This window comes from Vigna unguiculata, chromosome 1 (assembly GCF_037176805.1).
Source record: "Vigna unguiculata cultivar grain cowpea cultivar isolate G323 ecotype 2 chromosome 1, ASM3717680v1, whole genome shotgun sequence".
Classification (NCBI taxonomy): Eukaryota; Viridiplantae; Streptophyta; class Magnoliopsida; order Fabales; family Fabaceae; genus Vigna; species Vigna unguiculata.
In genome coordinates, this window is record NC_140792.1 from 649,362 (window position 1) to 667,700 (window position 18,339).

General features: G+C 33.2%; 1 protein-coding gene across 1 annotated transcript; it reads left to right on the plus strand.

Annotated features, from left to right (window-relative positions):
- Positions 1–3,364: 3,364 nt before the first annotated feature.
- On the plus strand, positions 3,365–14,787 carry CLC-F (chloride channel F). Its single transcript, XM_028083018.2, has 9 exons — positions 3,365–4,010; positions 6,303–6,705; positions 8,366–8,560; positions 10,405–10,859; positions 11,389–11,493; positions 12,323–12,556; positions 12,700–12,912; positions 13,287–13,519; positions 14,337–14,787. The coding sequence occupies exons 1-9, from the start codon at positions 3,648–3,650 to the stop codon at positions 14,416–14,418; spliced, it is 2,283 nt and encodes a 760-aa protein (XP_027938819.2). The 5' UTR covers positions 3,365–3,647; the 3' UTR covers positions 14,419–14,787.
- The last annotated feature ends 3,552 nt before the right edge of the window (positions 14,788–18,339 follow it).

Consider the following 18,339-nt stretch of genomic DNA (forward strand, 5'->3'; position numbering starts at 1 on the left):
TATCTTGAACAACGCATATTTTTTAATTTTTGTATCGTTTGAGTGAGTTTTTAAAAAACTTAGATCATGAGCAAACAACTCGATATTTCATAAATGCAAATTAGTATGTTGGGACTTGTTCCTACTGAGTATAGATATACTCGCGAACACAAGTTGTAGGAGCCAATGAACCTTTAAATGCACATGTCCACCTTCTTCACTTCAGTGCCTAAGTCCAGGAGCCGAGGTATCCTCCCCCGATGATAGGTCCCACTGGCGGCAGAGCCTGCAAAGTCACTCTGACGCTCAAGTCAGTGTCAAAGCAATAAATGACAGTAATAGTAAAAAATAGCATGGTCTCTTTACCTCATGAATAGTGCCTTTTATACTACTTTAATGGGTCAAACCCTATGGGCCTAGGGTTTGCAATGTTTAGTTGGTTTTAGGTTTTACTAACTATGTTTACTTAATCTAATTCGTTTCTTACTGCTCCATCCTTTCAGCACAAGTTCTCAATCCTTATTACAGTTTACTCAGCAGAGGTATCCTTTGCCCTTGTTCAGAAGTCATCTAGACCTATTCCCTAGTTAGTCATAACATCATGACATCCTCACTCGTCTTCACATTGCCTATCTACTTTTGACAAGTTTGTGTAATATGAATGTTTTGCTTATCAGGCTGAAGTATACTCGACCCTTCAAGCTGTAACCACTTCGGTGGTTTTAGGTATCCTTTTCCCCAATATGTACAAGGCTCATTTTGTTAATATAACTTTGCCCTTTTTAAACCCTTATTTTTTTTTCCTCTATAATCTTTAGAATCCTTCTTGATTTAAGGAGAGTATTTATTCTTGAAAGGTTTGGTTTTATGAAAAGAGGAATATTACATGTAGGGGGTGTTTAACTCTTATTTTTTTTTTTTCATAAAAAGGAGAGAGAGATATACAAGTCTTAATTAAAAGGGAGTTTTATTTTATTAAGTTATCTTATTGAGGGGAGTTGTCTAAAATCATTATTTTTAGTATGATAAAAAAAAGGGAAAAATATATTTGTGTTGATATCTTATGATAACTTGTACCTCTTTGAGGGGGGAGATATATGTTTATGTTTATGTATTGTAATTAATTGTGTTTTAAAATGGGGAGAATTTTTTTTTTCTCCTTGATTAACTACTATTTTCTCTTAAGTTGTTGATTAAGAACAGGACATATCACAAGTTTTTAAAAAAAATTGATCATCATAAAAAAAGGGGAGATTGTTGACAAAAGAAGATGGACATCTTGTTTCAATAATGAGTTTTGATGATGATGATTTATGGAGAAATGTGGAAGACTTAATAATGATTCATTGAGAAATGTTGAAGACTTAAATGAATGCATGGAACTTGGATTCAAGAGATACATTTACGACTTAAAAGTTTAGTTGTTTACGCTTTTTAATATGTGTATGTTATTTAAAATAGTTAAGATAGTATGTCAAGAGTTAAACAATGTTTTTCAGAAACTGCTCTAGAATAATCTATTATCATAAGTAATAATTGATTATCTTTGGCAATTGTGACTTAACTTTTCATATTCTTAACCTAATTTTGAAAGTGGCTTTTATAAGTGAAAGCGAGAGTTCATCTTACAAAATACAGAAGTTAGAGAAGTCTAAGTACTTGAGAACTCTATGTGGAAGGCTTTGGAAACTTAGTGTGGGTAGAGCGATGACTTTCATCAAGTAGGATCTTGAGTGATCGAGTGATGTTGTTGTTGCTAGGTGAAGTCGTCCTTTGTGTGATTCAAATGAGGTGTTCATTCCTTGTGTGGTTCAAGGAAGGTGTTTCTTCATCTCTTGTGTGATTCAAGAGAGATGTCTTCATCCTTTGTGGGACTCAAAGGAGGTGTTCATCTCTTGTGGCTTCAAGAGAGATTTTTTTCTAAACCCTAATCTTTCTTATATGTGATTGTATTTGTGATTTATTTTAGTGATCGAGTTAATCTTGTTTTTTAGAGATTAACAACTGGACGTAAGGTTTCTTCTTCTACTCTATTTACTTTATTGTGATTATTAAAATGAAGGAAAATATTTTAATTGAACTGTGATATTAAGAGGGAAATTTTTTTAAAAGCATAATTTTTATTAGGGTTAAATATGTTTTCGGTCCCTTAAGTTTCAATGAATTTTGGAATTAGTCCATCTTCGAAACTTTATACCAATTTAATCATTCATCTTTAGAAATGCGTGAATTTAGTCATTCTTACCAAATTTTGTTAAATTTATTTGACATTTTAAACGCATTTTATGATTGTATTTGAATTGTTTACACCGTTTGACACATTTGACAATAATCTATTTATATCATTAACATATGTCCTACTAAAAGATTAGAAGGAAAGGTGCCCTTGGAAAACTGGTTTGGAGTGAAACCAACAATAGGTCATTTCATGGTGTTTGGATCACTAACATTTCAACATGTGCCTGACCAATGAAGAACTAAACTCGAGGATAAAAGTGAGGCTATGGTTTTTGTCAGATATCAATCTACTAGAGCTTGCAAACTCTTTGATATAGTCATTGAGAAAATGGTGTTAAGCATACATGTTTTAGTGTTAAAAGATGGGCAATGAGATTGGTGTAAGACCTGAGAAATAATTTAATTAATTAATTAATAAACGCAGACAGTGTGAGCCTTTATGACATCTAATACTGACTTATATGATGTGGAATAAAATGAGTTCAAATGGTTGAGAGTACTTAATTGTGTTAAGAGGACTTAGGTTTGAGTCCTGTGTGTTATTTAATGGAATATTATTTTAATAATAATATGTTTGATTATTATGAGTGATAATATAATGCTAGATTTATAAGAGTTATCACGAAACATGTATTGATTGGATTGGTTGTGCACTTACCTTAAGATTGGATGAATATCTTGAGATCGGATGAATATGTGTTCGATCCTTGTCTTATGAAAAAATGTTAATTGAGTGTGAAGGTAGGCATAATTGGTAATTACACCTTATTTATATGATTAATTGGTCATTTATAAATGATTATTCCAACATTATAGTGGTTTCTCAAATAATTTAGTTGTTATGTACTTTTTTATGTATACAGCAAAGAGATCATTAAACTAACTTTTTTAAATTTAAAGTTACGTTTTGAATATAGTTGATATCTCACCATTTTTCTAATATTTAGTTAAAAAATGTCAAAAACATTGTACTGTGAGTGACTATTAAATTGTAATTGTTATATAACAATTAAATTATGTACCAATTATTATACAACTATTTTTGAAGTGCCACAAATTGGAAATTATGAAAAAAAAGGGTGGACGTTGTTTTCAATCTTGATGAAAACACGCTTTCTGGGAGGGGAAGAAGACAAGGCAGAGAAGGTTGTGTTGTGAGAAGTAAAGAAGACGCAAACAGTGTTTTCGATTTTGATTGAATGCTAAAACAAAGTGATTGGAAACGTGCCTAACGCCATTTCCATTTTATGCGTCACATGGAACAGTGACTCCGCAAGATCCTTTCCTTCTCCTAGGCTCCATTCAAATGGGTTTTGAAATCCACGAGATTTGAGACACGGGTTTTGGAATTCACGCGATTTGAGAAGTGGGTTTTGGAAAGCGGGAGCCTTTGGTTGATGGGTGTGGAAGGAATCTGAGGGAGTTTTTCGATGTCGGAGAACGATCAGCGCCGTCTTCTGGGGCTGTCGGAGGATGACGTGGAAGCTCGAGGGTCGGAATTGGCCGTCGTCAATGGCGGCGGCGGCGGCATCAACAGCAACAACAAAGGTTTGAGGGATTTGTTAAGGTTGCCGGGTCACCGACAGAGTTTAAAGCGCGTTGAGAAGGAAGAAGATAGAGATAGAGACAGGGATAGAGATAGAAGGGAACAGAACCGGCATCACCACGATGTGGATCTTGATTCTTCTGTTGAGGTCCTTGGCGACAGTGCACCTCCTGAATGGGCGTTGCTACTCATTGGTGGCCTCATTGGACTCACAACTGGCCTCTTTGTTGCCTTTTTCAATAAAGGGGTATGCCAAAGTTTCTATCTTTTTATCTTGATCTCTCAGTTATTTTTGACTAATAGATCACATGATGGTGGACATAGTCAAATGAATAGTTACCAAGGTTTTAAGATGTAGTTTAACTGGGATCCTTGACTTTGTAGACAAATGTGGATGCAATTATGGTCGTAGAGAGTCCAAAAACCATGACGTTGTGTCAAATTATCTGTCGAGAAATCTGGGTACTTACGGAGTTTTCTCCACCAACCCTCTGTATTGCCTACCAAAATTCACCTAGCACTTAGCTGTGTTATAACGGTGATTGGTGGAAAGCCACAATTCTGCCATATAAACATGCCACTATGGCCTATGCCTCCCCTCTCACACTTGCTTTAGGTGGTTGGCACTTAGTACATGTTGGATTCTCTTTAAAGGAAGTCTTCTAATTATAATGTAACACGTGATGGACAGGGTAATTACAAGAAACATATACCAGAGCCAGGTGCTTGCCAAGTATGATTCCAGTTGCTGGATGTAGAGGGAGACCTATAAAAACTATTGTTGAAACCATTAGGAAGGATTTAGAGGTCTATAGTTTGTGCGTAGACATGATTTATCGTTGAATGGGGTAATTCTATCTGTGTCCCAAATCCTTTCGTTGGTAAAGGCTTGATGGTTATTGCTTTTGTTAATCTCTCTCTAAAGGAGGGTTTTTGAGTTGCTTTGCTTGAGTGGATTTTAGCTTGTTTTTGCGCTGGTTGCTTATAGTGGACTACAAATAAACACTATGGTGCCATTTAATTCATGTAGCCAATTCCAACCATTAGTAAAGTAATTGATGGTCATCATTGTTAATTTCTCACTAGGTAACAGTTTTTGAGATGCTTGCCATTGTGGATTTATGGATGAACTCAATAGTGTCATCTAATTCATGTAGCCAATTCCAACCATTAGTAAAGTAATTGATTGTCATCATTGTTAATTTCTCACTAGGTAACAGTTTTTGAGATGCTTGCCATTGTGGATTTATGGATGAACTCAATAGTGTCATCTAATTCATGTAGTCAACTCTATCCATTAATGAAAAGGTTAACAGTGGTTGCTGTTATTAGTCTCTCACCAAAGAACATATTTTGAGTTGCTCGCTTGTTCTTAGCATTGGTTGCACTTTGTTTGTCTTTTTGTTATACAAGTTCATTTAATGGATGCAAGATGTAATGATAGCGTGGATCTCAGTGGATAGGAACAAAAACATAACATAGTATAATGTTAGTAGAAAGAGTTAGTAAGACTTGTGTTTCAGCAACCCAGATCTTATTTAGACTGTTTGTTTTCTTATTGGACTGCAACTATTGTAGAGCTGTCAAAGTTCATAAGAATTTCTCTAATAATGTTTAAACTTGGAATTGAAGTAAGTAGTGTCTTAAATTATTAGAAGTAGAGGTGGTTTATGAATTAGACAACCCATAATATACGCTGTAGTTATCTTATCTGGTGTATAAAGCATGTGTCTGAACACTTCACCCAACCAGAGTGGCCTTGAGGGTGTATGCATCTTTTTTGTTTTTGTGGATTTTTGTTAGCTTTTATCCTTGTGGAAATTTGCTATCATGTGCTTTGTTGGTCTGCCTCTTCATTGGCTAGCTTCTACGTAATATATATTTTCTTTGGCCAGACATTCTGATCTATTTGCAAAATCCAAGAACAAACATGATATGCTAGAGCTTTGGTGAGTTTGGTCTTGCCCTGCATAAATTATGATTGACTGAAATGATTACAAGTTCCCTTTTTCTTCTATTTCTTCGTTGGAAGCTATATCATCTATAAGTCTTTTTGTAGCTGTTTTTATTTGTTTATTACTTCAATTATTGAGATTACTTTAGTTGGTTTAGTCATGTGTGTAGAGGACCAACTCCTACACAAGCAGCAGTAAGGCAAATAGCTCAGATGGAGGTAGCCTAGTGTTTAGAGGAAGAAGGAGACTACTAAAAATTTTAGGAGAAACAAGTACAATCAAACATTATGATATCATTTGAGCCATGTAGTCGACCCCATCTACTGTAAAAAGGCTTGCTTGTAGTTGTAGACTTTTGTATTCACAATGTTGTCTTGTGAGAATTTGGGCATTTATAAATTATGTTGTCATGGTTGGCAAACTATCTTTGATACCTGTTTTTTTTGTTTCTATCATACATCAAACACCGGAATCATTTGGTTATGGGCTATCTGGTTATACAAATTCTAATTTTACTAACGATCTTTGCCAAACTTGTTGAGGAAGATGATTTATCTGACGTATACTGGAATGTGGTAATCTAGGTGCATATAATACATGAATGGGTATGGGCTGGTACTCCAATTGAGGGTGCTGCCTGGCTTCGTATTCAGAGATTGGCTGATACATGGCATCGAATCCTTTTAATACCTGTCACTGGAGGAGTCATTGTCGGAATGATGTGTGGTTTACTGGAAATACTGGACCAAATAAAGCAATCCACGGCCTCTCAAACACAAGGTTTTGATTTTCTTGCAGGAATCTTTCCGACAATAAAGGCTATTCAGGCTGCAGTTACTTTAGGTACTGGCTGTTCATTGGGGCCTGAAGGTCCTAGTGTTGATATTGGGAAGTCATGTGCCAATGGATTCTCGCTAATAATGGAACACAACAGAGAAAGGAAAATAGCACTTGTTGCTGCTGGTGCAGCCGCTGGAATTTCGTCAGGTAGCCTGCAATATTGTCAAAGTCACTTTTTAAAATGCATTTGATGTTTGTTCATGCTATAATTATAGAAATAAGGTGCTAATCCCATACAATAAGGAATATTGTTATCATTATAAAAATAAGGTGCTGATTCTATTCTATATAACGAGGAATGTCTAGATTATATATGTATTATTAGGATTTTTTTATTTATTCCCATATATCATATCTTTATTGTCAGAGGATATCAAATTTCCTCTATTTATTGTATTGATTCTTTTTTTTTCTCAATATAAATAAAATATCTGTGTTGTCTAAAATGTACATGGTTTCAGCCTAGTTTGTCTCTCTCTATTGGAGTTTAACAGTTCATTTCATATTCTGGTTATTTAAACCTCCTTGAATGTTTTCAATGGTGATTTAATCAACGAAAAATTGCTACAGGAGAAATTTATTTATTGGTTCACCATATGCCTGCCAAGATGTTTGTACTCATTGTAGTTTTTCCTTAATATATCCCAGTATACATGATGTGTTATTAGTTTTTTTCTACTCTTTCTTTTCATAAAAGAAGAATGACAACTGCTATAGCTTGACACTTGATAGTAACAACATAGCTGAACATACCCTGTATAGCATTTCTATTGCAGAGGGATATCTGATCACTATCTTCTGAAAAAATCCCAGCCCTTGCGACTGCCATTCTTCACAGGGTGGTATTTCCTTTTACTGATTAGCTCCCATCACATGTTGAAATTTTCCTTAAAAAATTGGTGTCAATAGGTGAGAACAAAACCACTTAATTACTCCACTGAATATGTCATACTTTTTGATATGGCACTTTGGCATCCCATAATTCCTGCATCCTTATCTAGCACTGCATTTTCCCAATGGCTGCACTCTTAAGTTTCACTCAGCCTTTTATTCAGAGCCTCCATATGCAGCCCTTTCTAACAACTAGTCCGAGATTTATCTCTCTTTTTTTCCCTTTTTTTTTTTTTTTACAAAAGAAACTTGTAAGGAAAAAGAGAATGGACAGTTGAGAAATTTTAAACTTCCCCCCTTAAAGAAACAAAAGAAAAATAACTGTACTGAGAGAAAACTAAGTACATGAACAAACTGCTCCATTCCCTTGAAAATGACCATGGACTGAGGTTTGGGAATAAGGAAACTGGCCTTGTCCCAGAAAAGAGGAGAAGAATTGTTGGTTTTAGTTTCTTTCCATTTATTCTTTTTAATTCTAGCTTAACACTCAGCTCAATATTTAGTTACCTGTTGTAAAAGGGTAGGGTCAGACAAGAAAAGAAACTTGGGGTGCTTATATCAGCTATTTTTTCCCCCCTGCTCCTCCCTTCTTGTGACCTAAGAGGATTTGTGATTGATCCTCCTGTTCCCTTTCCCGTCTTAAATTATTCTTTTATGAAAAAAATGTGTTGTTGATGTTATCTCATAAGTAATGAATTGTTTTAGCTAATAAGTTTGTAGCCATGTGGCATTTAATCTTTCTGTTATGTCACAGGAAATAAGTTGAACTGACCTTAATAACTTTTTGATGAGCATTAAGTTTACTCAATACTCTTTAGCAGCTTCTGAATGATTTTTTATATAGAGCTTTGAATTAAATATAATAAACTGTTATATACAGTTTTCAAATTTTAGCTTTCAATTTTCTTCTCTTCAGGCTTCAATGCACCAGTTGCTGGTTGTTTCTTTGCTATTGAAACTGTGCTGAGGCCTCTCCGAGCAGAGAACTCTCCCCCATTTACAACTGCCATGATTATATTGGCTTCTGTTATCTCATCAACTGTATCAAATGTTTTACAGGGGATCAAATCAGCTTTTACGATACCCGAGTATGATTTGAAATCTGCTGCTGGTACTTTTCTTTAACCCTGCTTTGTATTAATACATGCAGTTTTCGGTTTGTCATCATATGTGCCTTTTCTCATCTATTATCTCATATTATTGATTCTTTTGACGAGATTAATGGCACAATTCTTGAAGATTTTGGTGAAAGTATTGCATATATGAATTATGAAAAATACTTATGACTTCCTAAGACTTTCACATTTCTTGGTACCTGTTAGAATAATTATTAAAACTGAGTATGGTAGAGTAATTATTAAGTCTAAATCCAAAATCCTAAACCCAATATCTACTAGAATAATTTCTAAGAACATATTTAACTCCTCAACAACATATTGACCTTCAATAACAAAAGATGTCATGTCATGATTTGTTTGTTAAGAGATACAAGTTTATGGGCAAAATCTTAAAGTTGCTAATATCTTCTGCAATAGTAATCTAAGCCTTCTTCCTAAAGGATTTACACATTTTAGCTGTTCTCAGGGTTCCCAAGATATTGGGTTCCGCAGGTTGCCACAGTAGAGCACGAAGTTGAAAATCTTGCTTCTTCCAACACTTTTAATGATATTTCACTTTTATCCTTTTTCAAGTGATCACGGAAACCTTGATCAAGTACCTAAAGCTTAACAGCTGCAAACCAAGATAAATTTTGCCATTAAGCTTTTCTGAAGTAATTGTGGGAGGCACAAAAAAGAGTGGACGGTCCTAAAAACATTTTTGGGGAAGGAAAGGGTAAAAACAGAAACCCACTACACAAGGTGTTCAACATGCTCTACACTTCAACCAGTAGTGGAAAGTGAAAAGAGGGTTGAAACATGGATCAGAAAGGTAAACAAAACCAAAGGAAGTGATACGGCATTGCTTTGGTGACCAGAAGGTGGTGTGTGGATGTCACACCCCTTGATTGAGCCATGCGAAGAAGCTGCACATGAGGCAGGAGAGAGAGAGAGAGAGAGAGAGAGAGAGAGAGAGAGAGAGAGAGAGAGAGAGGTGTATCTTGCAACAAAAGTACAAAGAGAGAGATAACCAAACAATATAAAGTCCACCCTAGGACTCTCACTGACAGATACAACAGAAAACAACTCTTGCAAAGTTTCTTAAAAGATAACTTAAACTATTCTATCCAGTATTTTTGCCAAAAAACTTCAATAACATTTATAAATAGGCCACTAGTCAATGTATAAATGCAACTCTATAATAATATGTTGGAAATTGTGATCTGGCCATGCAAGTTTTTCTATGTGGTGAAGTGTGAGGACAGATCTTGTGATTTTGACTTCAACTCGAATAGGATTGTCTGTCCAAAATGACTTGACCAGTTCGACTTGACATCCCTTCCCTTGCTTTATATGCACTTGTGTTCTGTATTACTTACCAATATGGGACTTCATTTTTCCACAACTGCATCTAAGTATGGTTGTCCAGTTGTGATTTGCCTTCAATTTGTACCATACTTAACCCGTATGACATATATGTCTTGAGAAGGAGTGTTAGAGATGTGGATTATGTCTGTCAATGTATCATTAAATATAGTAACTAATAATTGTCTGGTATTTTTGTATTCATGAAGGTTGAGTATGTGTCATAATTGCGAAACAATTTTCATTATCTTCTCTTTTCTCTCTCTCTTACACAAATAGAATTATTTATTTTACTTTATTTTTTCTCGTCTTTTGAAATGTTTTATGCAAAAAAGCCTTGATGACATTGTATAGAACTGAAACGTTTTTGACTATGCTCCATGTACATAAGCTCTATTGTCTACCAGTATTAAGCTCAACTATTTGTTTTTCAATAGAAGAGAACCTTACCATGATTCTTGAGTCTGATATGTGATCATGATGTTGCTTGCAGAGCTACCTCTATACCTGATATTGGGAATGCTTTGTGGTGTTATAAGTGTGGCCATGACTCGTTTGGTTGCTTGGTTCACCAAATTTTTTAAGTTTATTCAGGATAAATTTGGCATTCCTACTGTGGTCTGCCCTGCTTTAGGTGGCTTCGGGGCTGGGATTATTGCTCTTAAATATCCTGGAATATTGTATTGGGGTTTCACAAATGTGGAAGAAATTTTACGTACTGGAAAGAGTGCTTCAGCCCCTGGAATATGGCTTCTAACTCAATTGGTAGTTTCTAAGGTCATTGCAACAGCTCTTTGCAAGGGATCTGGGCTAGTTGGTGGTCTTTATGCACCAAGTTTAATGATAGGTGCTGCAGCTGGTGCTGTATTTGGAGGCTTTTCCGCTGAAGTTATTAATTCAGCAATTCCTGGAAATGCTGCTGTTGCTCAGCCCCCGGCATATGCTCTGGTAAGATGACTATACTGCAAGAGTATGTTTGGTTTGGGGAAGAAAGTGAAAAGAATGAAAGGAGAAGTAAAGAAAAGGAATCAAAAGTAAGATGATTTTTTAAATTGTTTGATAAGGAAGAAAAGAAAAGTAAAATGTAGAATAAAAAACAATTATTTTAATGAATAAAAAGCTGATAAGTAATACTTTTATAATTTCATCATTGAAATATTAAAATATTGAGTCCTCAAATATTTTCTTCTTTTTATTATATATAATTGTTTTATTTCTTCTTTTTTTTATTCTTATATGTTTTGAAAATAAATTCTAACATTAAAAGAAAAAATTATTTTATTTTAATATTTTCAATTATTTATTATTCTTAAAATCTCACTGCAAAATGCAAAGTTTTGGGAGGCTGCTGGAGATCCTTCTTCTGCTGGCTTTCTGTCCAGTGTAGGAAGGATTTCTTGTAATGGGTTAATGCTAACAGTAATATTCATTTGACTGATAAAGATTCGATAGTTACAAGTTAGTCTAACTTCTGCAGGTTGGAATGGCGGCTACATTAGCATCTGTTTGTTCTGTTCCTTTGACTTCAGTTCTACTTCTGTTCGAGCTGACAAAAGATTATAGGATACTGCTTCCACTCATGGTAACCCTTCACTGAAATTCTCTTAGCAAAATAAGAAAATTGCAGTTTGTTGCATGTGTAGTTTTCCGCTGTTCTGCAAGTTTCTACGACTAAGAAAGATGAGTCAATCTCAATTGTAAAAAAGAAGTGTCTAGTGTAAATCTCTTTCTTTTTGGCAGCTGAATTATTAGAGATGATTGGTATACTGACACAATTCCAGCGTCATATCCATAATTCCATATATCTTATATTACACCGTCGCAAGAGAAATTCTTTCTTTATGATTTTGTTGTGTTTCGATATGAAGTTGAAATGTATATTATCGTTTTCATCTATGCAGTTACAGAAGAATTGCATAATTTTCTGTTACTTCAAATTCATGTGTAGGCATTATTACTTATGTTGGCGACTTTCTCTTTTCGATGCAACCTTCTTTCCTTTTCACACAACTCATAATGCCGCAGTTGCTTAATGAAATTAGTATTTTCTTTTTCAACATCCATGTTTGGTATCTCGACTTATGTGAATGAGAGAGAGCATTGATTGAGTGATGCTGTTTTGCATATTTTAGCAAGGGATAAATTATTCAAGTTTTTAGTTGTTGTGAAATTTGCCCAAATAGCAGATATTTGTAATTAGCGTTAATACTTCTGTTTCAACTACTCTACCATTGTAAATGCATGTAGTATTTTATATCAGTCAGAACCTGTGGCTTTAACTTTGAACCTCAACCTTGTTTTATTCAGGTTTCCCATCTCCCTTAACTTTTAAATTAGTCATCTTTTTAATGTAGTGAAAATTGCTTATATTTTATTATTCTCATATTTGTCTTTGTGAATCTTGCCCTCAGGCAGCTGTTGGATTGGCAATATGGGTTCCTTCAGTGACAAACCAGGCGAAGGAGAGTGATACACCCGATGCAAGTAGCTCATTAAGAGGATATTCTCCAGTTTCACATGCTGGAGATGATAATGAGGGTAACTGGAGACAAGTTAATGATGGGAATGATTTAGAGCTCCATGTTGTTGGGGATGGCGCTGATCTTGAAACAATTGACAAGGAACTTCTTCTTGACAATCTTCAGGTTGAGAAAAAGATTTTTCGCATTTCCTTTTGATGATTTCCGTTGTCAATCTTTCGGTGATAGCTCTGCAGTCTGTTGATTTCTTATCTTGTTTTTTGATCTGTAAATCCTGTTGCCTTGACTCTATTATTATTGGTTATCAGGTTTCTCAGGCAATGTCGAAACAATATTGTAAGGTTTTGTCATCTGCAATCCTGAAAGATGCAATAAAATTGATGCATGACAGCCAGCAGAATTGTGTGCTGGTAGTTGATAAAGAAGATTTTCTAGAAGGAATATTGACATATGGTGACATAAGAAGGTGTCTGTCTCAGGAATCTCATGACCCTTTGAAGAGTGGATTAGTGGTTGTGGATGTATGTAGAAAATGCCCCTGCTATTTATCTTTTTGAGAGCCATGTCTGCTTGTAAAATGTTATAGAAACATTTTTTTTTCTAAGTTGTATAATTCCTGCAAAAGAAAAACAAATGTTGGCAAAAACTATTTTCTGAATACTTTTTTGCAACAAACTGGACTTAGAAAACTGTCTTCAAGATTTTGGAGTTCTAATACTGCTTTTTTTAAATGAACTGCTGAGAAAATACATTACTGAAATTCATGTCTGGATCTTCATGCTATACTTCTAGGATAGGATTTTCACTAATTTATTCTTGAAGATGTTATTTATTATACTGTCTGTGTTCCATTGTTGCAAATCTCTAATGATAATTCAAATTGGATATTTGACAGTCAAACACATGCCTTGTTTCCTCTGTTTGTACTCGAGGGATGAGCTATCGTGGACGAGTGCGAGGAATTTTGACCTGCTATCCCAATACTACCTTGGCTATGGCCAAAGAGTTGATGGAAGCCAAGGGCATTAAGCAATTACCAGTGGTTAAACGTGGTGGAGATCAGAATAGAGAAAGAAAGAGGAGAATTGTTGGTCTTCTTCATTATGATGCACTATGGCAATGTCTCAGGTTTTTCTTACAATCTGATACTTGTTTATTATACTCTTACACAACACCAAATCTGGGTTTCCCTTTGCAGCTTATAAAGTGCTTTTCATCTGTGCCCTTTGGATCTTTATGTTGTTACTGTGGCTATTCTTTTTCCATTATAAAACTAGATAGCTTAATTAGTAGTTGAGCATAAAGAAATGATGTTTAATATCTTGCAACTTTCTAGTTTTTTGAATGAAAGCTGGTTTTTGAACAAGGGTTTGTTGGAGGAAACTTCTCCATAGGCACTTTTAGATGAAAAAAACTAGAACAAAAGAAATCAATTTGTTCATGAGTTAAAGTTAATCTATGAAAAAGTTAAAATCAGATTTTTGAGAAGCTAATGTAAATTAGTCTATGCAGAAGCTAATTTTAGTTTAAGGAAAAATTCTCTGAAATACATATCTTGAGTTTATCCAACCAAATTCTATCCATATATTTAACCTTTTCTTTTGATAGTCTTTAATACATTTGAAGAACCGAAGGACTCATTTTCTTACCTTTTGATTCCTACTTTCTGAAGTTTTTATGGGAAAAAATGAAAATGGAAATAAAAAAATTGCTCAGTGTTTCTTACATGAACTTTTGAGAATAGAAAACTAAGAAAAAATTAAAAATATAAAACCAACCAGAATTTCTTACATTTTCTGTGTGATGCATTATTTGTAGGAATGGCATTTAAATACTAAAGTAGTGTTACAACTTTCCATTTGTCCCTACTAGTTGGTGATTGAGTATGATTAAACACTTGTTTCTCTCTAAAGTCTGAATTGATTTTTGTATGTTTTATGTGCAGGAAAGAGATTAATCACAGGCAAACAGCATATCAAAATATGACAGATAACAGTTTGGCAGTGACAACAACAGATGGGCATTAATTTTGTGGTCAATCTTTTTGGTTGGCTTGAAAAGTGAGACTATATATAATTGATGTATATTGTAGTGCCAAAAAAAATGGTCATTTGATAAGGAAGAAAATATTTCCAACCCCCACAAGTTCTAAATCATAGCCTCAGATTCTTTTGCATAAATTAGGACACTGCAGCGTGTAAAGTAAGTAACTCTATAAGAGGCAAAGGACTATGGAATGGAATGGAATACAAAGGGAAATACAAAACAAGTGTTGTTTTAAACACTCAAAATGCTCCCTTTTGTACTTCTCATCTTCCTTACCCCATATAGGGGCAATTTATAACTATTTGTCTGATTAAAAAGGTAAAAATGGATCAAAGTTAAATTTTTATTGAGTTTTTTCTTTTTGGATAATTTCTTCTTAATTTGTTGAAAATAAAGAATTGAATCAAATTGTTTCTTCTTCACTGTTTTTGTTGTTCTTCAAAACCAAACGTTATATGTGGTAAAAAAAAAGTATTAAAATTAAGAGTTAAATATGTTTTTGATCTTTTAAGTTTTAGTGAAATTTAAAATTAGTCACTCTTCAAAACTTTTGACCAATTTAGTCTTTTATTTTTAAAAATACATGAATTTAGTCTTTTTAACCAAATTTTATTATATTTATCTAATGTTTCAAATGCATTTCATGATAGTATTTAAATTGTCTACACTGTTTGACACATTTTCATTTCAATGTTAACTCAAATATTATAATAAAATGTGTTTAAAATGTTAAATAAACTTAACAAAATTTGGTAAAAAGATTAAATTTACGTATTTATAAAGATGAAAAACTAAATTGAAATAAAGTTTTGCAAATGAATTAATTCTAAAATTCACTACAATTTAAGAGAACAAGAAAGTATTTAATCCTAAAATTAACAAAATTTCAAAACCTAGAAATGAGGAGAGTCTTTCTTTCTAGTCAAAACTGAGAGTAAAGGTTCTGGTCACGGCGGTGGCAACCACACTCTTCTACTTCAGTTTGATGAATGAACTTCTTTCAAAAATTTAAAAAACGTATAATTCTTTTATAAATTAAAATATGCAATAAAATAATTAATTTCAAAGTTTTCTCGAAACTTGAAAAAATATGTACAATCTTTTCCATTGAATTTATTATGGAAAATATTTTGTCAAAAAAAATATATTCAAGAGGCAGATTGGTGGTTGAGGAAAGAAATTCATGACAAGACAGCCAATTTTTTATAAATCACTATCTCATAACGTGACTTTAATGATAAAATATTATACATAAATTAGTTAAAAATATTAATAAAAATATTTAAAATCTAAATAAACTGTGTAACAATTCTGAATTTCCCATAATATAATAACTTAAGAAAAGTAAAATCATCATCTACTTAAAAAGAATAGAGGAATTTTTATATTAACAAATTTTAACTTAAATATATTTTTAGTTTCTAAAATTTGATATAAAATTAAAATTCATCTATATCTAAAATTTTATATATTCCTCAATTTTTTTAAAAAATATATAATTATTTTAACTCGCATTAATTTTTTTACGTATTTATATTAAATTGTTTCTTTTGAGTTCTAACCTTCCTTCCCTAATATAGGACAAATTGTAAGTACTAAAAAAATATCATGCCATTGCCTATCTTGAAGATGTTAGAAAGAGAACCGAGTCAGAGAAAAGAAGAAGTAGTTGTCTCATTAAAAAAAATAAAGAAATGGAACAAAATCAAATATTTATTGAGTTTTTCTTTTGGATTTTTTATGATATGATTTTATATATATTTACTATATATTTATATTTATCTAAACATGATAATAAATTAGTAATACAACTTTTAATTATAAGATTAAGAAGTCCATCCATTAATAATTAATTGATAATCGTAAAATAATAAGATTTTTCGAGAAATATACTTTATATATATTGTTCAAAACGCTTAGAGTCGGTATCACTATAGACTTTTAATATCATTATAGACTTTGACTTTGATATCTCAATCGACACTCAAAACATACATCTTTGATTATTTAACAATTTTTTTTTGTTATAAAATATTTTGCAATATTATTGTCAAGTTTTACTACCTTATAATAATATCAACTGTAAAAGTTTATCCATGTAAGCAACATTAGTTTGGATGTTTAGATTTGCGTTTAACTATGATATATATCATTATTGACAAATTTTATATTTTCTGTCAATTTTATTTTAAAAATTATAAAAAAATTTATAAAAAATTGCTACCAATTTTTTTTTAAATATTTTATATAAAACATCTTTTACAACAAATTTGGAAAAAATATTTGTAAATTTTATAATTTTGTAAAAAATAATTATCCATAAAAATATTATTTATTCTTAGGAAAAATAGTAGAATTCTTTTTTAATAAATTAAAACAAAAATTTGATATAATATGAAAATTTTTAGTAATATATATATATATATATATATAATTATAATTATTATATAAAATTTGATATTTTATTCCCAAATTTTTTATTATTAAGAAAAGGAAGTTGAATACACGTGCTTCATATGTGTTTTGACTGGATAGATAGATTGTGGAACATTAAAGTTTCTTTGCCCGCAAATCTAGGAAACTTTTTACATTAGAAAATGATTCATATACATTCGAAATAATTGTTAATACATAATACATGTATTTAGAAAAAAAAATTAATTATGTTTTTAGTATTAAATTTTGACTCAATCAAAATTGGAATTTGTTTCTGTCTGAAATTTCGATATATTTTAGTCCTTAAATTTAAAAAATGAATGAATATAATCTTTTAACTCAATTATGTTAATTTTTTTTGAGACATCAAACGTATTTTTTGATATGTATTGAATTAGGAATGTGTCAAACAGTTTAAATAACATAAAAAGAATTCTACATGTAAAAAAAAAATAACATAATTGAATTAAAAAGACTATATTCATTTATTTCTAAAGTTTAGAGACCAAAATGTATCGAAGTTTTGGACCGATACAAATTCTAATTTTAAATCAAAATTCAGAAACTAAAAACATACTTAAAAAAAATAAAGATCGTAAATTTAGAAAATATGTTATACATAGAAAGAAAACATTAAAAAAACACATTAGGTATAGGTATTTATTATTCTTCATTTACATTTTGGTTCAAATGTGTGTGTGGGACCATGTTGCATGTTTGCCACTGGATGAAAATGGTGAAAGTGTATACACATTAAACACCTCCAAGTTAGGTAGTAACAAAGAACTCGATCATAGGAAAAAGTAGACATGTCAAAGTGAGCCAACCCGGGTTGGCTCACCACGGGTCGGGTTGGAAATTGTTGAGCTCAACTCGACTCACTTTCTGGTGAGCCAGAAATTTTTCAACCCGGCTCAACCCACCACGGATTGGTGGGTTAAGTGCGTTGGCTCACTAACCCGTATAAAAATTAAAAAAAAGATTTTTTTTTTTAAAAAAATCATCGGGAACGAAAGGGAAAGTGGCTAGGCACAGGAGCAGCACGAGCAAAAGAAGCATCGGCTCGACCACCACCGAACGGCCAGTACCAACGTCGACCACCGCCGCCAAAGAACGACCGACGACCACCACCTCTGGGCACCACCGCCACAAACACGAGTGAGAGGGAAGGGAAGTGCGAGTGGGTCGAAAATGAAAATGAGAACAGAATTAGGTTAGGGATTGGGTTTTCTCTCGACGCGACCACCACCGAACGGCCGCCACCAACGTCGACCACCGCTGCCAAAGAACGACCAACGACCACCACCTGTGGGCACCACCGCGATGGACACGACTGAGAGGGAAGGGAACTGCGTTGTGTGGGTCGAAATTGAAAAACGGACACCACCGTTTTTCCTCAGCTCGACCACCACCGAACGGCCGCCACCCAACGTCGACCACCGCTGCCAAAGAACCACCGACGACCA

What these genes read in the sequence shown, in the direction of transcription:
- CLC-F (XM_028083018.2), top strand. Translation starts at nt 3,648, where the DNA reads ATGTCGGAGAACGATCAGCGCCGTCTTCTGGGGCTGTCGGAGGATGAC. An exon ending in GGATACTGCTTCCACTCATG is followed by an intron (nt 11,494 to 12,322) that starts GTAACCCTTCAC and finishes TCTTGCCCTCAG; the next exon opens with GCAGCTGTTGGATTGGCAAT. An exon ending in GCACTATGGCAATGTCTCAG is followed by an intron (nt 13,520 to 14,336) that starts GTTTTTCTTACA and finishes TTTTATGTGCAG; the next exon opens with GAAAGAGATTAATCACAGGC.